The 26,175-nt window shown below is 42.1% G+C and overlaps 2 protein-coding genes across 2 annotated transcripts in view; one reads left to right on the plus strand and one right to left on the minus strand.

Moving 5' to 3' along the window:
- Positions 1–440, minus strand: part of UROC1 (urocanate hydratase 1) — a 61,994-nt gene extending 61,554 nt beyond the window's left edge. Inside the window, exon 1 of the mRNA XM_087883732.1 lies at positions 345–440. The gene's annotated coding sequence lies outside the window, so the exon portion shown is untranslated. The remainder of the gene's footprint in view (positions 1–344) is intronic.
- A 1,753-nt stretch (positions 441–2,193) lies between these two features.
- LOC117673876 (netrin-4-like) overlaps positions 2,194–26,175 on the plus strand; it is a 68,189-nt gene continuing 44,207 nt past the window's right edge. The window contains exons 1-3 of the mRNA XM_034431550.3: positions 2,194–2,382; positions 13,923–14,455; positions 25,784–26,047. Of these exons, the coding sequence (XP_034287441.2) occupies positions 2,295–2,382; positions 13,923–14,455; positions 25,784–26,047 (885 nt within the window). The 5' untranslated portion in view covers positions 2,194–2,294. The remainder of the gene's footprint in view (positions 2,383–13,922; positions 14,456–25,783; positions 26,048–26,175) is intronic.

Below are 26,175 nucleotides of genomic sequence, written 5' to 3' on the forward strand. Positions count from 1 at the left end.
GAACCCACCCCTGATCTGAGGCTCCAAACCCAGTGGTGAAATCCATTTTTTTTACTACCGGTTCTCTGGGCGTGGCTTGGTAGGCTGGTAGGCTGGAATACTGCAAAATCCGCACTCTGTCCCCACTCCTGGGGGAAAGATATTGCAAAATCTCCATTCCCACCCCATTCTGGGGTCAGCCAGAGGTGGTATTTGCCGGTTCTCCGAACTACTCAAAATTTCCACTACCGGTTCTCCAGAACCTGTCAGAACCTGGTGGATTTCACCCCTGCCCAAACCAGTATTCCCTCTATTCTGTACTGATGCCCATCTTGAACAACGGACAAAAAGAGTTGGAAATCTACCGTTTTCTCTCCTTGCAACTTTCCCTTTTAACCAGCGCCATCCTTAGAGGGGTCGAAGTCCCGAACACGGGACGGGAGAGAGAGCTGTATAATTCTAAGCAACGCAATACAGAGCTGGCGATTGGGAGCGATGGGCCGTGTGGTCCGAGAGAGGGCGCTGCAGAGACAGGCGAGGAAATACATCCCCCTTCAGCGGCCGGGCAAGAGACAGGGACCCGGGCAACCAGCGCAAAGGGCGCGGTGCCGTCCAGCCTCCCCTCTCCCCGCGGTCGACAGTCCACTCCAACCAGAGGGATAGATGATTCTTGGGGCGGGGAGGAGGGGGGAAATCCTTGCCCGACTCTCTGTAGAAACAACCGAGTTTAAACACACCCGAACACGCGTCCATAAGCGACGGGAAGGAAGTTCGACGGGGGTTGAAAGGAGAGCACCCTTTCCCGTCACCGTTGCTTTTGGGTGGGCTCGTTTTTCTTCCTCCTCCTCGGCCCTCTCCTCACGTCAGATGAAAGCCTCCAAGAGTGAAGGCGGGAAATATGTCCCCCAACCCCACTCCACACCCCTCCGCCCAACACAATGCTCGTCTTTAAAGCAGGGGTCTCCAACCTTGTCAACTTTGGCGGACTTCAACTCCCAGAATTCCCCAGCCAGCTTTGCTTCAATAGCTCAATAGCTTTGCTGGCTGGGGAATTCTGGGAGTTGAAGTCCGCCAGGCTTAAAGTTGCCAAGGTTGGAGACCCCTGCTTTAGTGCATGCCTGCCCACAGCACCTTGTCCTCTGGCCAAGGCCTCTGCCACCCCTTCTATGCCTCCACTGGCCCTCCCATTGGCCCTGCCAATTTGCCATGACACCCGTGTACCCTCTCTACACTCCACAGGAAAGCTGGCTGGGGAATTCTGGGAGTTGAAGTCCTCCAGGCTTAAAGTTGACAAGGTTGGAGACCCCTGCTTAAAAAGAACGTGCGACTATTGCACGAGGCCCATGATTAGCCTCGATTGTGGAGGGACAGGGCGAGGAAGAGGATCAATAAACCGCACGTTCGGTCCGATCGGGTCCCACCGAGGGGCGGAGAAGTGAACGGAGCGTGGGATGAGATCGCGGACTTCTTGCTCCGTCTATGAAGCAGAAAGCGAGGAGGAAAAGGGGAGAGAGGAGGGAAGAGACCCCGAAGGGTGGCGACCAGGATGCCATGGGTGGTCGTCGGGTTTTGCTCAACCTCGCACGTCGGACTGTCCCCTCTGACTAACCACCTTCCCTCCCCTCCCCCGGCCTGCTGCCTCGGAGTGAAGGAGCCAGAAGGAGAGTCGGTGTAGTAGTGGTGGCGCCCAACACGAAGGCAGCTTTGCCCCGGAATGCACTCTCGCTATGAGATCTCAAGTAGATAGATAGGTGGGTGTGGGAGGGAGGGAGGGAGGGAGGGGGAGAGACGAAAGAACCAGCCCAGGATAAGAGATTCCCGGGGTGGAATCGAAAACTCCGAGTCCCGGAGACCGATTGACGGTGCCTCGTGTTTTTGACCCAAAAAGTTTGCACAGGAGGAGTAGCAACAGCAGCAGCAGCGATTTTGGCGCCTGCTCGCTGCACGGCTGCCTTTTGCCAATCCCGCGCGACTTTCGCCGAGTCTCCGGAGGGGCGAGCCGGGGAGAGAGGGGTGGGTAGATGGGGGTGTCTCCCCCTCTAAACCCGCCAGCGGGGCTTGAGCTACTTGGCCGGGATTGACACGCAGCGGAGAGAGAGCGCGGCGGCTTGGGAAAACGCGACCCCTTGGGGAAAAAAAAGGAAGGGGGGAGCTTAAAAGAGAAATGACAGGGCGAAATCCGGCAGTCCCAGAATCGTCCGAATAAATTACGAGGGCTTGGAGTTTTGTTTTCTTTTTCCTGCCAAAGGTTGAGTGGGCACCAGACATGTAAAATAGCCTTAATTACTGTTTTCGACCTCACGTCGGTGGCGAAGATGGATTTCCTAGACGGAGTCACGCAACATAAAAGCTTAACGCTGATCGTATTCCTGGAGTATATTATTTTTGCCCAGCTTGGAGCAGGTAAGTAGAAATAAGCAGGAAAGGCGTTTAAACTTGCGGATACTTCAGACGAGTCTTTAAAAGCTTTTCGTATTCGATTTGAGTTTAGTAAAAAAAAAAAAAAAAAAGTAAATTAGTAAGTCTCCATTCACCCTCATTTAGATCTATACATTTACAAACTGTTGGAATTTGCTTATTATAATAGCTCTTGTCCTCGTTTTAAAACCAGAAAAGTGAGTTCAGAAATTTCCCGTTCTAACAAATTTAATGTAAAGTGTCAGGGAAGACTGTTTAGTTTTGCCTAATTTTCAAGAGGGGGTGGGGGAGAGAGAATGTATTGATGGCAATTCCAGTTTGGAGGTTAAGATTTCATATTCTGCAAATGAGCTACTTTGTTTCATGCCCTGAATATGAATAATTTTGGGGTGGTTATGTATACGCAACTGTAAGCTCAAAATTTCTGTACAGCAAGCACCTGACACAAAGTTTAAGTGGAATAAGGCATGATAAGAACATAGAAGAATGGGATGGATGTACCAAATCTGAATCAAGTTGTTCACTTATGTAAAAGTGGCCCCTTGGTTTTTCAACAAAAATACCTTTAGAAAGACATTTAGAAGAACTCTTTTATATTCTAAAAACCATCCCCTGGCATAAGGATTAGAGATGCGTTTGTAACAGGGACCTTGAGGCAAAACCTGTGTTTAGACAGCCCCCTAGTGTTGCTGAAGCATAAGGCTTCATTTCTTGAGACAGAAGTTCCCCTTAGAAGACACTGATTTAGAAGGCTTAAAAAGACATTGTTCAGCCATGGATTACTTAACAATTAAGTTAATCATCATTGCCTATGTTCCATGGGTGGGTTCTACTTATCTTTACTACCGGTTTGCAACGGGAGCGCGCACGCATGCTCGTTTGTTTCACTTGCGCTTTTGCGTATGCGCAGATCACCCTTGATGACGTTGGGGCGGGTGGGCGGAGCCTCCCACCAGTTTTACTACCGGTTCTATAGAACCGGACCGAACTGGGAGCAACCCACCACTGCTATGTTCATACAACATGCTAAACTGCAAATTATGGTTTACAAGGCATAATAGCTGGATTCACACATTGCATCAAGCCAAATCAAACAAGTGAACCTATGGTTTAGCAGCTGACTGGCAAAGTCTTTTCCAGGTTTTGCATAGGAATCTTTCCCAAGTGTAGTTTACAACATTGGGGCTGAATGGGAGGCTGCCTGCATGGAAAACATGTACTTAAGGAAACCGTCATATGGAAAACCCGTTCCGTTTCTCTGCTGGCTGGCAGCAGTTTTGATAACAGACTTTTCCAAACTTACCAATAATGCTATCCATTGAAACTGAGGTGGGTGGGAACCAAAGATAGGTCGTCTCCATAGTCACAGAACCTTTTCCCCCTGCAATCTTCACATGGGTGTGCTTTCATTGGGCTGAGGGTTGCCTTCAGCTATTCCCAATGATGTAACACATCATCCAGTTCCAGTGACATGTTCCTCTTAGAACTCCATCCCGCAACATTCCTCCTATTTGGGAAGGGATGGGCAGCTGGATACCTAAATCAGCAACTTTTTCCAGCCTTAGGGATTGTTGTGGAATGACCGCAATGGCCCAAGGGCTTCCACTTGGCCAAAATCTTGTGAGACCTCACACAAGATTGCTTAACTTTTGCAAAAAAACAAAAACAAAACAAAAAAAAAACAATTTGTGATTCCTTGAGATTACAAGAAAACCGTTATGTAAGGCCAGATTGTTGAGGAATGCTATGGAGGCTGATGAGCACTGCTGGATATTTTTGTTGCCATCTGGCAGAGCAAAACCCCTTCTCAGGATAAATCTTCACGTAATAATAGCTGGATAGTGCCACAGATTTCAGACCAGGATTTTCTGGCTCTGTTGTAAAAAAAAAAAAAGTCCAAGTACAATGTACTAGTTCCTTTGAATGGCAGCCAAAGATCTGTCACCCCAGAAAGCCATAGAGCCTGCCTAATGATTCAGATATGATTTGCTAAGATTTTCTACTAATCAAATAATAATGAAAGCATTGAAAAAATGGCTGGAGGGAACTGTTGACTGTCAGATCCAAAAGCCTATGTAGGTATCCAAAAGCCTACATAGCCCACTGCAAATATGTAATATGCAAGTACCATTTCAGTTCAACAGTTTAATCCAGATTTTGTCTTGCTCTTTGTTCTTTCCAGCACGATAGCTCCCAATAAGATTCAATAAAGATTTGGTCCAATAGCTATAGAAAATCATAGTCTCTGGCTATCCCTTACATTTGTTCAATAAAACAACAGATATCCGTATAATGCAGTGTGGACATTACTGCAATAGAAAAAACTTGCAATATTTAGCTTGATTTCTTACAGGCATGACAGAATTAAGATGTTGTTGCTTCTTTTTTTAAAAAAAAATGCCTCTTCCTGCTGCCAATCCAGATGTTCACAAATTCTTATTTGTTAAAGCATTGCAAAATGCCAAGCAAGGAAGGAAGAATCTTGTTTTGTCTCTGCCCTATCTATGTTCAACTATCCCACACCGATGTGAAAAACCGGAAGGCTATAATTGGCTGAACATAGCTTTATTGTTTGGCATGACTAAGAACCCCATGGACATGACTTCCCATTTTGTGATGGGAAGCAAATTAAAAGTTTGATCGTTTGACTTTTGTTTTGGAGATCATGTAAAATCATTTTGTGATGAATTACAACATATAGCTGACCCAGGAAGACCTGATATCTAAGGAAGGAAGGAAGGAGAGAACCTGCCTTTGATTCTTTCCTTTTTCCTTCTTCCCTCTTGGTACCTGATTCTGAGGTGTCGTAAAAGCAAAGTATTGTGGATGAAGGGGCAATGGAGGCAGTCCGTGTTTTGACAGCACAGGTGTCCTTCATAGCCCCTTGCCTCATTCAAGGTCCTCTGGGAGCAAAGGTCAGTTTGCATGCACTCTGGGCAGCTTCTGCAAAAATAAAGCAGGCCTCGTTCTCTTTGATACCTTCAGTCCGAAGAATCCTTAAGAATTGTTCATGTTGCCTATCAATCTTACTTGGTAATGGTGAATGGTTTGAAAAAAGCAGGAAACCCAAGTTATATTGACCCACTCTATTAGTTTGCAATCTTTTCCCTATCATCTCATACCAAAGACTGGGACTTGTGCTACATGATATGCAGAGAAGATTTCCAACTTGTATTTGTTTAAATAAAATACCACCGCTCCTCACTATTTTACCTTGCTCAAAAGTTCAGACTAACCTATGTGGGTATTTGTATGAAGGAAATGCAAGCTCTGTTCAGGTCTGTAATTCAAAACAAATTTGTGGACACAGGAATCATTACTGGTGTGTGTGTGTGTGTGTGTGTGTGTGTGTGTGTGTGTGTTTCACCAGATTCTCAGACTTGTACAATAAGAACAAAATGACAAGTAGATCCACTATCCCATTCCTGCAAAAATCATGCAAAATTGAGCTGCTCTAATTTGTTTAATAGCAAATATAAAGATGATTGCATGAATACAGAAAGGGCACTTTGCTAGACAAAGCTGGTGGACAGTTTTAATCCTGGTTTAAAATTTAAGGGAATAGAATTCTGTAGGGTCTCTGGTCACCCCAGTAACATCATCCATTAGCTGGATGTATATACAGAACAATGTTTGAGGGTCACTTCCCCGCTGCCCTGAAAGAGGCGGTGGTGAGGCCTCTCCTCAAGAAGCCGTCCCTGGATCCGGCAATATTGGCCAACTATCGTCCTGTCTCCAACCTTCGCTTCATTGTGAAGGTTGTTGAGAGTGTGGTCGCGCAACAGTTTCCGCAATTCCTGGAGGAAACATCCTATCTAGATCCGCTCCAGTCGGGTTTCAGGTCTGGGCACAGCACGGAAACGGCATTGGTCGCGTTGGTGGATGATCTCTGGAGGGCTCGGGACAGGGGTTGTTCCTCTGTTCTGGTCCTATTAGATCTCTCAGCGGCTTTTGATACCATTGACCATGGTATCATGCTGCACCGGCTGGAAGAGTTGGGGGTGGGAGGCACTGTGTTGCGGTGGTTCTCCTCCTTTCTCTCCGACCGGTCGCAGTTTGTGTTGGCAGGGGGGCAGAGGTCGACCTCGAGGCCTCTCATCTGTGGAGTGCCGCAGGGATCGGTCCTCTCGCCCCTTCTGTTCAACATTTATGTGAAGCCGCTGGGTGAGATCATCCATGGCTTTGGGATAAGATACCATCAGTACGCTGATGACACCCAGCTGTACATCTCCACCCCAGGCCACCCTGATGTCCCAGTGCCTGGAGGCTGTACGGATCTGGATGGGGAGGAACAGGCTCAAGCTCAACCCTTCCAAGACTGAGTGGCTGTGGCTCCCGGCATCCCGATATAGTCAGTTGACTCCATCACTGACTATTGGGGGCGAGTCTTTGGCCCCAACTGAAAGGGCTCGCAATCTGGGAGTCCTCCTGGATATGCAGCTGTCCTTGGAGGAACATCTGACGGCTGTTACCAGGGGGACCTTTTATCAGGTTTGCCTGATTCGCCAGTTGCGGCCCTTTCTCGATCGGGATTCCTTGTGCACAGTCACTCACGCCCTCGTCACCTCTCGCCTTGACTACTGCAATGCTCTCTACATGGGGCTCCCCTTGAAGAGCACCCAGAGGCTCCAGCTGGTCCAGAATGCAGCAGCGCGGGTAGTGATGGGAGCAACATGGCGCTCCCATGTAACACCGCTCCTGCGCGAGCTGCACTGGCTCCCGGTGGTCTTCCGGGTGCGCTTCAAGGTGTTGGTTATCACTTTTAAAGCGCTCCATGGCATAGGGCCTAGCTATCTGCGAGACCGCCTGCTGCTACCGACGACCTCCCATCGACCCGTGCGCTCCCACAGAGAGGGCCTCCTCAGGGTGCCATCAGCCAAACAATGAAGGCTGGTGACCCCTAGGGGGAGGGCCTTCTCGGTGGGGGCTCCCACCCTCTGGAATCAGTTGCCCCCAGAGATAAGGAGAATCCATGACCTCAATGCCTTCCGTCATTCCCTTAAAACCCATCTTTTCCAGCAAGCTGGGTTGGCTTAAGAAGAAATTTTTAAATTCTTTTAATCAGTCTGTAATTTCTTAACTTTTGGGCCAAAATTTATATATATTTTTAAATGTTTTTTAATATTTGTATTCTATGTTTTTTATCTTGGCTGTACACCACCCTGAGTCCTCAGGGAGAAGGGCGGTATATAAATTGGAAATTGGAAATTAAATGTTGTATTTTGAATGAAGCTGTGATCAACTACTTTCTATATAATGCTAAGCTATAAACCAGCATTCAGTGGAGCTCCACATTATACTGATCTAGAAAATTATTGCTGAAATTATTATTGCTTTAATAAAAAGAACAACATTTTTCTCTTCCTTATGTTTTCCTGCAAGTGCAGGGTACACTTTTCAGAATGGACAGCACATGGTATTTCTAAATATAATGTGTGTGTTTGTGATGTTTAATATGCTATGTAAATCCATGCTCACCTTTTCATTGGGCTTCTGTTTCCTGATCTCACTAATTCTCAATTCGAGAACTTGGTTTGTTTATTTGTTGATAATAGAGAGGAATACTAATACTAAAGCACTGATAGTTTGCTTGACAGAGGTTGATTAAATTCAGTTGGATGGTATTAATGGAGCCCCACTATAACATTGCAACTTTTCACAGAAAGCTACAGTAAGTCACATTGCTGTCTCAGGGTAGTCAAAATAGTTTAGTTACAATGGTTTATATTCTCCTTCCTATCCCAATTAGGAACACAGAAGGGGAGCAATGAGATATATGAAAAGTTCTGCTGGACACGGTTGAAAACCAAAGGGTAAATTAGATTGCAGCAGAGAGTGTGATTTAATCAGAGTACATAAGAAAATAAGCAAAGCAGTGCAGGTTCAGGCCAACAATTTTGTTTTCTGTAAAGCTCTGCCAATAGGAACCTCATAGATAGGACATAGGGACATAATTGTCCTTCACGTTTTCCCACCAACATTGCTGCACAATAAAAAAAAACATCACGATGAGAAGCCCCTGATAACCTTATTCTCTAGGGGAGTTTTCCAGTCCCCTTTTATTACAAGTGCTTTTATACCATTTCAATAAATAATAATAAAAAAGGAAGCTGCTTACATAAGTGGTATGCAGTAAACTATACCGTACATAAAATTTAATTAACATAATGAAGAAAATAACAATAAATGTGACCATTTCATGAATAGCACCCCTGTACTTCTTAGGTACATACATCTTCCATATCTCAATCCTGAATGCCTCTTTAAATAATAAAAAGTGTTCACTTATTTTTTAATTACCAAGTTTATTTCTGAGGCGAGCCAGTTCTACAGGGGAAGAGCGCCATAAAACAATGCTTACCTCTGTGGGAGAGGTGTTTATTTACCAAATTTTATGTATGGCACATCCAGGGCAAGCAGTTTTTACTTGGATAAGTGGTCCTGGAATTCTCTGTATCCCAAGTAGCTATAATTATACATAGGAACTGAAATTCCATACAAGCAGCTTTGAAGTATCACATTTATTTTCTCAGACATTTGTCTTCAGTGGATAAGAATTAAAAAGTTGGCATTCTAGCTATATGTCACATCTGTCTCTGCTCTTTGCCCAAACCAGATATGGGTCATTGTGATTCTACACTGTTACATGCTTCTTCCCATCCTGGACTGTTTCCCTCACTGGCAATTCCAGCTTCATCATTGGAAGCTTTCAGGAAAAGTCAGAAATGGTGTAGGGTCTCCTGCTTGGGCAGGGGTGGGTGGGCTAGATGACCTACAAGGTCCCTTCCAACTTTGTTAATCTGTTAATCTATTAATCTTAATCTGTCCACCTCTCACCTGTGCATTCTAGAGGGACAAGTGAGTGAGAGAGAGTGTAGCCTTTCCATTTGCCTGATTGGATCCCTCTGACATTTTTTTCTCCTTTACAAGAACTGTTTTTCACACTGTACCATACCTACAATACCTTCATATTCTACCCACTTTTCCTTCTGATGTGGTTCCCTTTAGGTTATTCTTTTAAATTTTAAATTAACTTCGGTGCACTGATACAGTTGAAATATATTAAATTCCAAATAGCAAGGATAGGACAATCTAGGAAGCACCTCTGAAATACAACAGTACTCATAAGTGGGTTTATTTTTTTTAATATAAATGTTATTGCTTTTAAGAGTAATAACAAAGAAAAAAGATACAAAGCAAAAGTACAGACATAATAGAAAATGCATAACAGGTGCTTAAAAAGTAAAAAAAAATCAGGAAAAAAGCAAAATATAACGTACGCTACATATTGTAACAATATTAATTAAATACAGAATTACACACTTGCAATTCCGTATATAATTAATGCAAACATTCTGCAAGTATATATACATACACACTCACACTTCTGGTACACTTATATAACTATCATGCTTTTTTAAACCTACTGTATTTTGTATAAATGAATCCCATATTTCATTATATTTAGCCATACAAAGTCAACCTCTAGGCAAACCGCTTATAAGAAGTGAGCGAAATCAAGCTTTCAATCCATTGAGAAAATGGGGACATGTATTTATCCTTCTAATGTTGCAATATCAGTCCTTTAATTTCAGTAATAGTTCAGAGAAACCATTTATATTGGAACTAGTTATCAAGGTCCATGTACTAGATATATAATTCAAGAGAATATTATCCTCTGAAATGTTTAACTTTGTGCGGTCATACCTATATGTGGTGGCAAAATGGTTAGAATGCAGTATTGCAGGCTAACTCACTGCTCACTGCCAGCAGTTCGATCCTGCCAGCGGTTTGATCCTGAGTGGTTCAAGATTGACTCAGCCTTCCATCCTGAGGTCAATAAAATGAGAACCTAGATTGTTGGGGAAAACATGTGGATTCGGTAAACCACTCAGAGAGTTCTGTAAAACATTATGTAGCAGTATATAAGTCTAAGTGCTTATTGTTGTATATAGTCTTAATAGTTTCTTCAAAATCTAGCAAGTGTAGAACATTATAAAGGCAGGATTTTTAAAACAATGCCCAAGTTGTAAACATACAGTGCAAACCCAACTGGAGTCAGCTGGAAGATTTTTTTAAGTAAATTTAAAACACACTGACAATAGAAATTCTCATGAAAACCAATACAAAAGGACACAGACCATATAATAATAGTCAGGCCATACTATGGTGTTTTTTTTTAAATCATTTTCTTACATGACAACAGCATCATCTGGAGAAATGTACTTAACAACAACAAAAAACCCTACAGAACTAAATGGTTTTTCATCGAAGAAAAATGAAATGTTGCAAAGCGCACTTGATGACTGCTGAAAATCTGTAGGGTCCTACACCAGTGATGATTGCATACATCTTTCTTCCTGAATGTACATATAGGCAGCTGAATTCAGTATGAACATTTCAGCTTTCATTTCCAATTGAGTTCTGCATATGATTTCAAAAAGGATAACAAATCATCTATTTACTAGTTAACATTTTAATGTCCATTGAAATTGTCTGTTCCAGCCATCGCCTGTGGAAGAGGTTGCCCAGTTTTGCTTTTCCAGCTGTGTGACTCACCCTCAGTGGAGCCACTCTTTAATCAAGCCACCTCCAGCAAGCAGCTACCCCTCTGAACAGCCCCTTGGGGACTGTGGAATAAATACATAAATAGCCAAGGAGCAGGGATTAGTGAACAAGCCATCAATCAAGAGCCAAATTCTCAATGACATGCAGCACCTGGGGCCCAGAGAAGAAAAATGCACTACAATCTTGATTGTCTATCCTTTCTATGAATTATTCAAAGAGACCCATTTGGTATTCAGGCTAGGTCCCAAGTTGCTTCTGTCCCTTCATCCATACTGCCCCATGACTGTGACCCCACATTTCAGGAATAAGTGAGTGATGGATGGGCTGCCTGATTGGGAAGCCAAGCAATCACATTGATTTTTTTCCAATGTGAGGCTCTTAACCCCATCATTTGAACCAACCCTTCCCCCACTATTAACTTTTCCCTGTGTTCATTTGCCTTGTGTTCTACTGTTGTTCTTAGCCATGCAACAGTTCAACAGGAACTGTTTACTCTTTTTTTTTTGGTCCTGTCCTGTATTTTTAAGTAAGTTTTTGACTCCTGGTGATGCTTGGACTAGTCCTTGCAGTTTTCTTGACACCTTTGTACTGAAGTCATTTGCCACTTGCCTTCTTGAGTGACTAGTTTAGGGTCACCCAGCTGGCTTTTCATGGCTAAGGTGGCACCTGAATTCAGAGTTTCCTGATTTCTAGCCTTTAACTAAACCAAACTGACTCTTGACTCTGTTCTACAAGGTAAAAGCTAGGGAACTTAAGAGAGAGGGGAAAGGTTTTCTGACCTCATCTGTAAGAACTGAAAAAAAGTTGGCTTGCTTGCTGGCTGGTTTGCTGGTTTTAAGTGGTAAAACATGTACCTTCATAATTTTCACCTCCATCTCTTGCCCCTGATCATTCTTATTAATACGTAGGCAGGTTTCCTTGTGAAACAAAGTTGGTGCAAAGGTTTCTGTTGGGTTAGAACCTTATGCATATGGAATGCATCTTACTCACCCATAGTGGCTTTACACCTTAAGTCAGAGGATCACAAAGAAGATTTGCACAAGCCGAAGTATAGAATCTGCTCTTCTCCGTGTACATTTCCCCCCAACCTTCTACTCTTAGGGTGCTTCTTTAATGTTTTCTCAAGCAATCTTCTGTAAATACAATGTGCTCATTGATTTCTGGAAATGAGTAGATTTAAATCAGAGATCTTTGGTGCTCTCTGAGCTTTGTTGTTTTCTTGCAGACGTTTCATTACCCAAATCAGGTAACATCAGTCCTAGTCTAAGGTAATCTAGTCTAGCACTATCTAGTCTAATCACTAGCACTGATTATGTTCCCTAGTTTGGGTAATGAAATGTATGCAAGAAAATAACCAAGCTCAGAGAACATCAAGGACCCCTTATTTCAAACCTGAACTACAAATATTCTCCTTTATTGGAATCAATAATGTATCCTAATTTGCTACCTCTTCTCTCCCTCCATTCCTCTATATAAGGAATAAGAAACACCACAGAACTGATTGGTATTTCATGTTCAACACAATTTAACAGAAGTAATCTGAATTAAAATCAACATATTGCTGCCAATTTTGATTGGGCCCCCAGGTTAAACATTTTACTGCATCTCCATCTCTCTCTCACACACACACACACATACATACACACACACAGACAGACACACACACACACACACATTTGCAGAAACTAAAGGAAAAATAATTACAGATTCGGTTCAATATATAGAGAGGTAGAGAGAGAGAGAGACAGAGATAGATATATAAAAAATCAAATCTCTGGTTTGCTTTTTCCCCCTTTAGTTCATAGGTGTCAAACCCATGGCATCATGTTGCAGTCATGTGACATTTCACAATGTTTTTTCCCTTCACGGAGCTAGGATGAGCGTGGCCTGCAAATGACGCATCCGGACCACGGGCCACCAGTTTCACACCACTGCTTTGGTTCTTTCCTTTCCAAGGTGGAGAGACAAAGAACCCAAGCCCTGCGTACCCCACGACATTAGCAGCCTAGGGCTTGACCCCTCTTCAGCCCAGCAACACTGACTGGAACCAGCCCCAGAAGAAGAATCAATACAAAAATACAAAACGCACCCTCCACTCTCAATCTCCAGAGAAAGTCCAAGAAGAAACCATGGCCGATGCTATTGAACACTTTTAAAAGATTCAGGAGAGCAGGGTGGATTCATCACCTTCATCCCAAGTCATTCACAATGCTATCTCAGTGCTATAACACGACATGAATTCTTACTGGAAAGGGTCGAGATAATCATTTCATCCAGGATCCTCCAAAGCTGAGTGCCAGCACCCAATTAGCAACCTTCCCTAAAATAGTTGTTCACTATTTTATTTTGCAGATTTTTACACTTGCTTTATTCTGTTACCTCCATTTTTTCTTCTCATTAACTCTCATTAGATATCTTCACTGATTTCGCATCATATGTCCTGCTTCTAAAATAAAGGATTTCAAATAGTTTAGTATTTTCAAAAATCCAAAATCAACCAACCACTCCAGTGGGGAAATCCAAATTTTTTTACTACCTGTTCTGTGGGCGTGGCTTGGTGGGCGTGGCTTAGGCATGGAAGGGGAAGGATATTGCAAAATCTCCATCCCCACCCCACTCCTGGGGGAAGGATATTGCAAAATCTCCATCCCCACCCCACTCCTGGGGGAAGGATATTGCAAAATCTCCATTCCCACCCCACTCTGAGGCCAGCCAGAGGTGGTATTTGCTGGTTCTCCAAACTACTCAAAATTTCTGCTACCGGTTCTCCAGAACCTGCTGGATTTCACCCCGAACCACTTTCTTTAATAGCCACCCATCAATATGAAAGATAGAAAGGCAGGCAGGATAGGTAGCCATGAAATATAGTAGGGCCTTAAGTGTTCAGGAAACATTTGAGGAAGCAGGTGGAACAGTACAGTGCAGTGAATTGGTTTGTCATCCCTCTGTTCTTGCAGGTTCAATGAAGCCACGAGCTTTCCGTTGTGATGGGCATTCCTGCAATCCTGCAGTGGGAAATCTAGCAACAGGCAGGATACCAACTACACTTACCACCTGTGGACAGAACAGCACAGAACTCTACTGTTTTTATCCAGAGCACAACCTGCACCACGGCTCCTGTGGAATGCCCAAGTGTACCAAATGCAATGCAAACCAGCCTAATAACTCTCACCATCCTGATGAGATGACTGATGACTTCTTCCTGCATCCTAGTTCCTGGTGGCAGTCCGCCCAAGGGGTGCACAGAGAAGAAATCAGGCTGGATCTGGAAACAGAGGTCTATCTGACCCATGTCATTGTAGTCTTCAAGTCACCCCGCCCAGCAGCCATGGTACTGGAGAGGTCCCAGGACTATGGGCAGACCTGGAGACCTTACAAATATTTTGCTGTCAATTGCACAGCTACATTTGGGCTTCCAGATGATAACAGTGAAGCGGGATCTCTTTGTACTTCCAGATATTCTGATGCGGTTCCTTGCACCAGAGGAGAGGTAAGCTACGGTAACTGAAAAAGTATATCCTTTTCAAAAGTTACCTTGATCTTATGCTTAATGAAATTAGAGCAGGGATATCAAACTCGCGGCCTGTGGGCTGTATGCGTCATGCGCTGGCCACGCCCACCCCTGGTTTAGTGAAGGGGGGGAAGTCATGATACATCATGTGATGACAACATGACATCAAGAGTTTGACACCCCTGAATGAGAGAGTCCTAAAGGAATTGCCCCTGGATTATTCATCAATCACACAACTGTTAGCATGTGTCTTATTTTATTGAGGATGGCCCTCCTTTGAAAGATTTTGAGAGGGTAATTCTCTGTTTGAAAGCATGCTCTGATGGAAGGATTGCTCATCAGTCCAAGCGTTTTAAAGTTAAGAAATTAAGAAATCTAGGGAAGTGGCCTTGAAGTTGCCTGTCAACAGCACCTGGACAGCAGATTTGGGTAGGTAGTGAAGTCATATTAGTCACAAAATCCTGAGCCAAAATTCTCTTCTAAACTTCCTGAAAATATTGCCAAGGAAAGAAGTAAAATGAAACTCTTATATTTTATTTTTATGTGAAAGGAGTTGAACCAGGTTGCTTTGTTTGGAATGGATTGTGAACAATCTGAGTGTATGTTGCATCACTCCACGTACACTATAAGTATGGCTGTAGAGAAGTGGCCAAAAACAAGATAGCAACATTTCTAGATTGATACGTTTCATTTGGATTAGCATTCCCTTTTCTTTTTAGCATCCAATGTCTCCTTCAACCAGGGACGAATTTAGAGATAGAGCATGGGTTTTCATACAGAAAAGCCTTTTGTGAAACTCTGAAAACCTACAGTTCCTGTTAATAATATTGACTAGACAGATAACTGATGTGTCTCAGTATAACACAGTTCTTAGCACACAGTGATATAGCCCAGACCTATTCAGAAATTCCTTCCCAAGGGTGTTTAATGGGTTTATGTACAAATTATATACATAAGATGACAGCTTTAACAGTCGCGTGATCTTATTTTGAATGCTGTTTTACAAATGGATTATATTGAATAGATAACCATAATCTATGCCAAGCATGGTTATAGTAGTGCAACACAACTATAAGGCTACCATATTGGGAAATAAAGACAGTGTGCTTGTCAACTGGAAAGCTGACAGTCCAGGTTCGAGACCCGAGTGCCACACAACAAGGTGAATCCCGTTACTTGCCCCAGCTCCTTCCAACCTAGCAGTTCAAAAGCATGCAAATGAGAGTAGATAAATACAGTAGGTACCACTTCAGTTGGAAAGTAACAGTGTTCCATATTTTCATGCTGACCACGTGATGATGGAAAGTCTTCAGGCTCCCTTGACTGAAAATCGGAGATGAGCACTGCCCCCTTGAGTTGGTCATAACTTAATCTTTATCTTAAAAATGCGGGAAATTACATCATAATGCAGTTTGTAGAGGATGATTTTCCCAGGACATCTAATACAGCAAGTATTGCTGGTGGGTGGTGGTGCTGATATAAACATTCATATTTAACTTCTATAGCTTACTTCATTTTTTTGCTACTATGTTGATATAATACAAGCCATCCTCTAATTTCACCTACATTGAACAGAAGTTATGATCAAAAGCAGAAGCTAATATTAAAGTACTGATGCGTTCAGCTTAAGGTCCCAAATGAGATACAACTAGTTATAGAAATGAAGTTTCTTTTTTCATCCTGTCCACCTGTACAGTCAAAGGATCTGGGAAATGAGAAGCACATTTTTTAATAAAGCAGAGCATGTGGAAATGAAGATAAGAGTCTCTTTGGAAGGAGGATTTTGGAGCAATGAAAACCAGCTCATTACAACTTTCTACTTTAATGTCACTGGAGCTATATGTCAAACTACCCTTCTAACAAAAAGTACAAACACTTGCTTGTTTCCTTGCTTGTTTATTTACACTTCCATTAGAATGTAGAGAAAGTTAAACTATCAAAAGGCTATTCATTTTAGACAAGAGCCTGTGTGACAGATGACACCAATGAAGTGTGCTGGAATGAGCCCATTACTGGAATTCACTAGGAAAAAAAGAATTGTGTCTGCTTGAATAAGATAACCTGTTGCTATGGAAGCATGTTAAACATGCCTTGCTTGGCAGACTAGTTTAAGCTCTACAGTTCAAGCCATATCCTGCCCAACCTGGGAGGAGGGGGGGAATAATTAAAATAAAATGCAACCAAATATGTTTTTAAAATGTTTGAAATATATTTCAAAACAGAAAGAGGATCAGATCTATTCTGTTCATCTTGTTCCTGAACTGGCAAACATGATTCTGATAGAAATTGTCCTTGGAAAAAGTCCAAAATTTAGGACTGGCAACACCTAATTTGGACTAGCCCCGGACTGTGCTTTTTAAAATGGCATCATAAAAAGATGTCTAGAAATTGCATTCTTCTCCCAGGATCAAAGCCACAGGGATGGACTTTTGTCAAAACTGAATGTGGACTCCCCTAGATCTATAACTGCATGGATGTAAACATACACCTTCCATATATTTATTAAAAAAAGTAACAAAAATGAGTTTTGTAAAAGAAAAAAAAAAGTCAAACTTCCATTCATTGTTCTCCTGACAACCATCATAAGCTGGAGCAGGTACCTGGTCTTCAGGATACAGCAAACAAGTAAGGCCAGAAATGACTTCAGGGGAAGATGTTGGCTCAAGGGGGTCATGCCTATAAGGAAGATCAAAAATGTATCCTAAAAGTACAAATATACTGAGAGCGAGAAGGAAGGGCCTTCAAGGCTATAAATATCATATTTCTCTGCTTATGAAGCTCCTGAAATACTGGCCTGATAGCATCTCCTAAAATCAAACTTGACTCCTGATGACTTTAGGAACAAATCCATTCAGGTTTGGGGGTTTTTTGGCAATAATATGGCAGCGATTTCTGATTTTTCACCCCCAACTTTCCAGTTTAGCCATAGCCTAAGTATTTCCTGGTGGACTCTCTTTGAAAAGATAACCAAGCTTGACCATGCTTAGCTTCTGAGCCCAGACAGGTCATCCAGCTGCTGCCATGTGACAAGGCAGGGCAGCATATTTTTCCATTGAAAATTAGGACTAGGGAAAAACTCAACAGGTTAAGCCAAACCCCATGAGGGCCAAATTGCAACTTCAGGGTCACCTCTTGAATAACAAGCCTTTGACTCAGCATTTCCGCTTTGGACCTCGTGCCAAAGAAAGCTCATTGCAATTCTGTAGTTATTTCAGCTTCCAGCTGGAAAAGATCAATCCAGGGATTAGTCACTGCGAAAGGCAAGTGCCCAAATGTTATGACTAGGGTTGTCTTTTCAGTATGTCACTGAACTTGAGCTGCAGAAGAGATAAAATATAGAGGCAGAGGTGGGGGGAAGCAGTTAACCTCCGCAGAATAAACACACAGCCAGCACAGCCAGGTTCTGCTTTCCCCAGAGGAAAGGCTTAGAGTGTGCCTTATGTGCTTTTGAGTGGTAGTAAGGAAGGGAGTGTAAACAGAGAATATGGTCTTGTGCAGAAAAGACAGAACAGAGGCTCAATTTATTGCTGCTCCAATGCAAAAAAAAAAAAAAAAAAACCATATCCTTTCAACCAGCATTTTAATGAGCCACATCAACAGCAGGCTGGCATTTTTCTCCCTCCCCCACCCCCACTTTCCTTTTGACTTGAAATCAGCCAGGAACAAGTCCTAGGTTTTCCCATAATTTCTGCGCTTTCTGACATGCAGATATTCAATTAAATTCCTCATCCTTGCATGGTGATAGAAATGCCTGGTGCTACCGCCGTTTTTATTTATTTAAAGCATTTATATAGCTGAGCTAACATTGGGCAGCGTTTGTTGAACCCTAACAGAAAAGAGGCCATAGAGATGTTCTTAACTGAACTTGAACTTTCTCCATCTCCTCCTCCTTCCTCTTCCTTCTTTTTCTTCCACAACTTATTGTTGCTAGGCTTATGGCTCCATCTGCTTTTGAAAAGCTAGGGGAGGCTATTCATAGGGACCTCAATGATCTCCCATGCAAACTTTAATCAGAAGGGCTTCTACTTAGAATGCACAGTATTATGGTACCAGAGGTTTGCAAAGCCATTTCAGGACTCTATCTTAGAGTATCTCTTAGACCATTGGTGTACTGTATAAGCTTCCCTGCCCCCAGCTAAGTTCATTTGAGTTAACTAGTTCAAATCTCAGCGCAGTTGGCAAGCAATGAAGGTAATGAATTACTCTGCAGTGGCAATGTGTGCATGCACGTGTTTGTGTGTGAAGTGACCTTGATAATTTACTGTCCCAGCTATTCAAGCCACATGATTAGTACAGTGACCTTCAGAAGATACACTTGCTACTGTGTGAAAGCAAATTTGAAGAGCAATTAGTTGTTTACATACTGCCATTTTATGTCCATTGGAGAAATCCATTCTTCAAAGAGAATGGATATATCTGAAAAATATGTAAATATGTCTAAAAACACTCCAGGCAAATCCTAATTTGCCATAGCACTTTTGTTAAGATGTAGTGGAAATATTTAGACAGACACAAAGATTGATACTAGTGCATTTTAAAAACTTCAGAAAGTAAATGCACAATGATCAGCATTAATTTTAAACAAACTTACAAAGAAAGTTAGTAAAAGGGCATTAGAATAAACATGAACATCCCATTTAGTTTGTGTGGTGCAGTGGTGAAGGTGAAGGATTTAAATTCTAATCCCCCTGCAGCCGTGGAACCTCACTGTGTGGCTTTGGGCCAGTCATCCTCTTTTACTCCAATCCATTTCAAGGGGTAAAATAGGAGGAGAGACCACCTTGAGCTCCTCTACAATGGGTGGGATAAAAATCTAGAAATGCATTTTAAAAATGCACATGTGATCTAAGGAGAAATTTAAAAAAACCCTGTATACATTATTTGCATTTGAAATGCCATTTGTATGTACAGTATGTATGTGTATACACAAACACACACATAGCTGTAGATGTAGTCAAATATCTCCACCAAAGTTTAGAAGGCAAAATAGAAAGGTGTGCCTGTGTATGTGTGTCTGTTTGTGTATGTGAGAGAGAGAGATTTCAGAACAAGTGTTGCCAGGTGTCCACTATTTGAGCGGACAGTCCGCTTTTTTCACATTATGTTCACTATTTTTTTTCACAAAATAGTGGACTTTTTTTTTATTCAAAAGCTTTATGATGAAATTAAAATGTAATTTAATATTTTACATATTATCATAATATATTTGATGTTTTGAATTTTAAGTAAAGTTTTGAAGCGATTATTTTAATACGTGTTAAAATGTTTGTAAGAAAATATATAATTTAATTGTAATTTTTTTTTTTTTTACTACTTAACCCCCCCCCCCGGTTGTCCGCTATTTTTTGGAAGCAAACCTGGCAACCCTAAGAACAACTGTTGAGCTAGAAACAAATTCCATGCTGCTGACCTTAGATAATGGTGTAAGAACAAAGGTCCTGAAGTAATTCTGGAGTGCTCAAAGGACTTTTGTAGAATTAGGGTTATATAGTGAACATTTCCAGTAATTCCTCTAGAACAGGGGTGTCAAATTTGATTTCATTGAGGGCTGCATCAGCGTTCTGTTTCAACTCGGGGGAGGGGGCCGGGGACCGTGGCTAGGGTGGCCATGGCCAGCTCAACATAAAACTCATCGAGGCTCTGTTTTCAGCCGTGATGGCCTCCTGCAGCCCTCTGCCAGCAAAAATGGAGCTTGGGTGTGTGTGTGTGTGTGTGTGCACAGGCCTGCAAGAGGCCATTACAGCCAAAAACGGGGCCCACATGGCCCCCCCGAGCTCTGTTTTTGCTGGCAGAGGCTGCAGGAGGCCATTTTGGCTGAAAACGGAGGCTGGGAGGGCTGCATGCTGCCCCCCTGAGTTCCTTTTTTGCTGGCAGAGGCACCACGGGCTGGTCCTTTGCTGTTACCAGGTCGTCCCGCAGGCCAGATCTAAGCATCCCACAGGCCGGATCCAGCCCATGGGCCTTGAGTTTGACACCCCTGCTCTACAAGAATCTGTTAGAGACATATCAATTAGTCTAAAACCATCCAATAATGACTTGTTTTTGAGAGACGACTGTCTACATTTATTCAGAAGCTCATTACTCGTTTATGGTTTGTTTTTGAATGTAGTACTTTCAATAGAGAGTGAAAAAATAACCACAATGGATCATTTTGAATTAAATTACTATTTAACATAAACATATAACACATGTTTATTATTCAATGAGTTATTGTTTTGAGAAACTGTTACTGAAACATAATACATTATGGTCTGGTGGAATTAATAATATAAGCAGACCATCACAATTTGCTAACTCAAACATGTATTTTATAAACATAAAATACTTTGGCTTTCACCATCTCATAAGCAGGTGTCTGTTCTTTTTCCAAAAAAAGAGAGCCAGTTTGATGTGGTGAAAGTGCTGGCATAGAAATCGGGAGACTGTGAATTCTAGTCCTGCCTTAGGCGTGAAAAGCTGGCTGGGTGACTGAGGACCGGTCACTCTTTCTCAGCCCAATTTACCTCACGCTTTTATAGTTGTGAGGAAAATAGGAGGAGGAAGAAACATTATGTATGTTCACCGTCTTGAGTTATTTATAAAAAAATAATAAAAACATGATTTAAAAATATCTAAAATCTAACAATACACCCATTTATGTGTTGAACTAATGATAATGCCATAGTCATGTCTACCTTGCCTACCTTTTAGGGACACTGGGTCCCACGCAGGGGAAAAGATTAGGTTTTCAGATTCTGTCTTTGATTGGGCACATTCAGATGATGTAATGATCAGACATATGGAGTGATCTTTCTGGTATAAAGAAAAAAATGTGTTCATATATGTATATAATGGACACATAGTCCATTTACAATTTAGTGCAACTGGGATTGGCAGATCTAATCATTAGAATGCCATCCATCTTTTACATGCCCAGTGAAAACAATGGGAAAATACTAGAAAGGGAAAAAAAATATTCTGTTTTAAGGAATTTTGATTTCCACTAATCACCAAGGATGTGCTGATGGGAAAATGGAGGGGAAGATATAAGAAACACCTCAGTTCACATAGGACACATTTCCCCTCCATTAATTTTATGCCTGAGTAATGTCTTAAGAAAGCTGCAGTTCTCCTGTTGCATATGACCTATAGGAGGTGATGCGTAAAATATCTCAGACTTCAGGCTGAGATATCGGAGTGTAAGAACAGAATTCTAGACATTAAAGAATCACAACCTGGAGCCATGGATGGCAGGAAATACAAAATCAGAGACATTGTCTCTAGGATAAAGCTGACCTTTCTGAGAAAGATAAAATAAGAACAAGATGAAAAAATGTCAGTTGCTGGAAATAAATTTGGGGGAGAGAGAGAACATTCTTTTCTTGATTGTTGTCAGCTTCAATTTTTATGTAGCTTCGGGGCACACCCAGATTTCGTTAAGTTTGCTAAAGGTCAGGGACAGAGATACCAATATTCTATTTTATTATGAATTGAAGCCATGAGTTTGGAAACAAAAGCTTTTGGGAGATAAGAATGAAAATTCCAGCAACATAACCCCCCCCCCACGCCCCCAGCATCATTCTGAATATAACAGACAGGGTTTAGAGGGCCTTTTTTATCCAAGTCCAGGAATGTCCATAATAAAAATATGCTTTTGTTTTATTAATCATGAAGAGAGGCAACCAATAGAAGTTATAGTTAGAATGGAACTGACGCTGCAAAGGTCTCCTAACTGCATCTAAGCTTTTAGCTTGTCTGGATTGGGCTCTTCACCTGGCTCACCTGTTCTGGAGGAAACTGGGAAGTCCACATATAACAATAATTGAGGGAAAGTTAAGATGTGGTGAGTTTAGCTGCCTCAAACACAAGAGAAACCACCTTGATGGACTACAAAACCAAAAGCGGTCATGCACATTATAAGTGAGCAGGCTGAGAAACCAAATCATAGCAAATTAGTCTGCCTTGAATGGTATTCCCCTGGGCACTTGCCCAATGCCTCTGGTTGTTATGAGTCACTGACATTTCCTTTCAGAACTCATTTTTACAGTTGACCACTGCTCCTTTCCAGCCAGAAACATTCGGCATGGTTTTTGCTCTCCATGAAGGCTGCTTCTCTTTCAGGAAGATGCCACAAATGAATCAGCAAACCTCACTTTGATACAGAAGACTGAACTATAAAGAACGAAAGGAAGATCTCATTGGACTAAGGCCAACTTTGCTATTAGGGAGGATAAAGTTGCTGCTAAAACTGATGTGGGAGTTAATTCTCAGCCTGATAAGACCAGCAGTTGCAAAAACAGTCAACAGCTGCATGTGTCCCCCCCTCCTCTTTAGCAAAAGAGGCTGCTTTCCATCATGTGTGTGTGAGAGAATTTGAGTGAGTGACTTTGTCTCTTTCAACAGTAAGGTGCTTGATGGAATTCTTTTGTCGTATCCTTAACCTTCCTTCTAATAAGTGTCACCAGTCAGAGCTCTTGGAGGTGTATTTCCTGCTAAGTTGTGAGGTATTCATGGGAGGCCAAGGGCTGAATGACAAAATGTGCAGATGCAAATATGCATGAATGGTTGGTTTGTATTGCCACATGGCAATGAATGCTTCCCCATTTTTGCCTCTTCCCAGTTTATACTGGATGCCTGTGGCTATGATGAGGAGAGAAAGTGGTATATAACAAATGGCAGGAAGGTCAGGAGATCAGAATGAAGATTTTCTGATCTCGCCTCATCCCTTCTGTGCTTATCTTCCCTCCATTTCTTTCTGGAAAATTACCTTCAGAGAGAGGCCTTTGAAATAAGATGGCAAGAAAGATGGATGGAGCACTGGTGCTCTGGCTGCTGTCAAAAAGGACACGAGTCAAGTGTGCAAGCCAGGTGGAGATAGGATTGGTTGGATGTAAGAGGTTGAATAATATGAAGGCAAGGTGGCTTGATGCCAATGGACAAATATACAGTGATAGATTCTGTGTGCTAATAGCAGATATGCATTGTACTTAAAGGCATGACAGAAAACAAAAATATTGGAAAAAAAACCCTTCCTGAGATAGTGTCTAGCTGTTACCTGTGCATCTTCAATATCTTTTCCCCTTAGGATTATTTTTAAAATAGATTATTTTTAAGCTGGACATCATTCCAACAGAGGATACCTTCAGAGCAAGTTTGTCCATTCAGGGACTTGTCTTCTGTACAGGAGATATATTGCTACTCATGTGACCTCTTAGATTCACCATCATCAACAATTCAGCAGTCAACTAATAGATTCAGATCTTTGGACCTCAGAATATTGGACTTCAGTGAAATGAAACAGTCACAAATAAAGTCATTTAGAGGTTTTGAATTCATGTTTAAATATACTGCTGCTTTTTTTTTTTTATCAACAGTGAATTGGTGTGATCTGAATTGAATAAGCTGGTCTGTGAGTCTTTGTTTCCATTACCCAAACCAAGGCAGGCATGTGCATTGAGTAAACTTGGTCACTGGCCCTTAATTCCCTGGGTGGAAGGAATGCTGGGCACCTGTGCTAAACAGAATGGGCTATTTGCGCAGGGTTTCATTCATTAGGGGAATGCAGGCAGCTGGCCGGAAAGAGGCTGGGTTGTTTTCTCATGCTTTCATTGATCAGGGAAAGTGCAAGCACCTGCAGTGCTTACACAGGCTGGGCAAGTTGCCCATTGCTCTCATGAGCAAGAGATATCTCTGGTTTGAACCCTAGGCCATCTGCATCCGTGTCCCCTTAAAGAAAGAAATGGAAAGAAGGTGGAAGGGAGCAAGGCTAAACTTAAGAGTAGCAGAAGAAACGCGTGCACTGTTGGCTTCTCTGTCATTTCTTTGTCAGGCATGGATGTTTCTGCAGTTCTCAATTTAGGCAGCTGACTTGTGTTTCCTTGACAAGGTTCATCTCCTAGGATCCTATTGCATCCTGGAAATATACCCCAAGTATCATTCCAGAATGTTTTTCCTTAATCTGTAAAGCCAGAAATAGGGAGACATTGTTAGACAGAGCATATTTGGGAAAGAAGATTGTCTATAAAATATATATAAGTCGGTAAAAATAGCTTGAGTAAGTTTCAGTGTTTATATAGAACCTGACTGCTCAAGCAGAAATAGCTGCTACACAAAATATAGAGCAAGTGAGAGAGCTCACAGTACTTTTGCTGGCATCCCAAATTGTAATTCATGAAATTTGTCACTCTCAAAGAAATTGCTTCAGTGAGCGGTGTTCAGTCTGGACTCTGGAGACTCTGATTCAATTATCTTGAACATTGGGATAAAGCCCCAGTGAATCTCTGGAATATCCTCTGAAACCGTATCACCTGAACTGCTGTAAAAACACTGGATGTGTTTTCATAATCCACAATTGTACTTACGTGTGGGCAGCCCTGATGGATGGAAGCCCTGCAAATTACATGTCTGCATCTAACATCAAGATCTGAGTATGAAAAGGTGGCTTTGAGATGTGATTTCATGACATACAATATGTTACATCATTCTTTCATCATCATGGTTTATGATGGATGTCTGAAGCACAAGATACGCATTTTAAATTTCTATGGAAGTAGCCCATTTTTCTGGGTTTGTCACAGTGAATCATGGGCTGACTTTACCCAACCCATTGAGGTGAACTATGCTTAGTTGATTTCTATCAGGTGTGTGTATATTGCGTGTGTATGTATGTATGTATGTATGTATGTATGTTTATGTGGTGTGTGTGTGTGTATATGTGTGTGTGTATGTATAAATGTACCCTGTTTCCCCAAAAATAAGACATCCCCTGATAATAAGCCCAATTGGGCTTTTGAGCACGTGTGCTAAAATAAGCCTCCCCCTGAAAATAAGCCCTCCCCAAAAATATTTAAACACAGAGCTGGAAATCAGGTAAGACAGCAAGAGGAGCCCCATCTTGCTCCATGTGCCCCATGGCTGTGTTCTGATTGGAGCCAAGCCCCCAACCAATCAGAACACACCTCCACCCAATCAGAACACAGCCAAGCTCCCACCCAATCAGTTCACACCCCCACTGGCAGTTAAAAGGAAGCAACAGCTGCGATCACACATTGCTCCTAGAAGCACGAAGCCGAAAACACGAGCCTGAAGATGACGAATGAGACTTCGTCGAAACGTGGCTAAGACACTTTCAATTTTACGCGAGAGAAAACCCGAATAACCAAAGACCTACATACAAACACCCGCGAAAACCTCAGAAAACATACATACATACATACATACATACATACATACATATATATATATATACACACACACGATACACACACACACACACACACGTATATATGTATGTATGTATGTTTAACACCATTCTGTTTCCCTTTTCAGGTGATCTTCCGTGCTTTAATGCCTATTAATAAGATTGAAGATCCATACAGTCCCGAAGCACAAGCTGTCTTGAAGCTCACCAATTTGCGGCTCCTTTTATTAAAGAGGCAAGAGTGTCCTTGCCAAGGCTCGGGTCTGCTGGAGAAACCGCACAGATTTGCCCATTATGCCATCTATGACCTAATTGTCCGTGGCAGTTGCTTCTGTAACGGCCATGCAGAAGAATGTCAGTTTGCCAATGGGCCAGGTGTTGGCAGCAATATGGTGAGTATCAATGCTACCCTTTCTTACATTAAGCAAGAAAAAAACCGAATGCTTCTGAATCACCAATGTCTTCATGGTAGCATTAATTTTATCCATGTAGCTAATGTTATGTAGATTTTATATATTTC

The sequence above is a fragment of the Pantherophis guttatus genome, chromosome 2, assembly GCF_059756535.1.
Source record: "Pantherophis guttatus breed Tessera chromosome 2, ASM5975653v1, whole genome shotgun sequence".
NCBI classification, from domain to species: Eukaryota; Metazoa; Chordata; class Lepidosauria; order Squamata; family Colubridae; genus Pantherophis; species Pantherophis guttatus.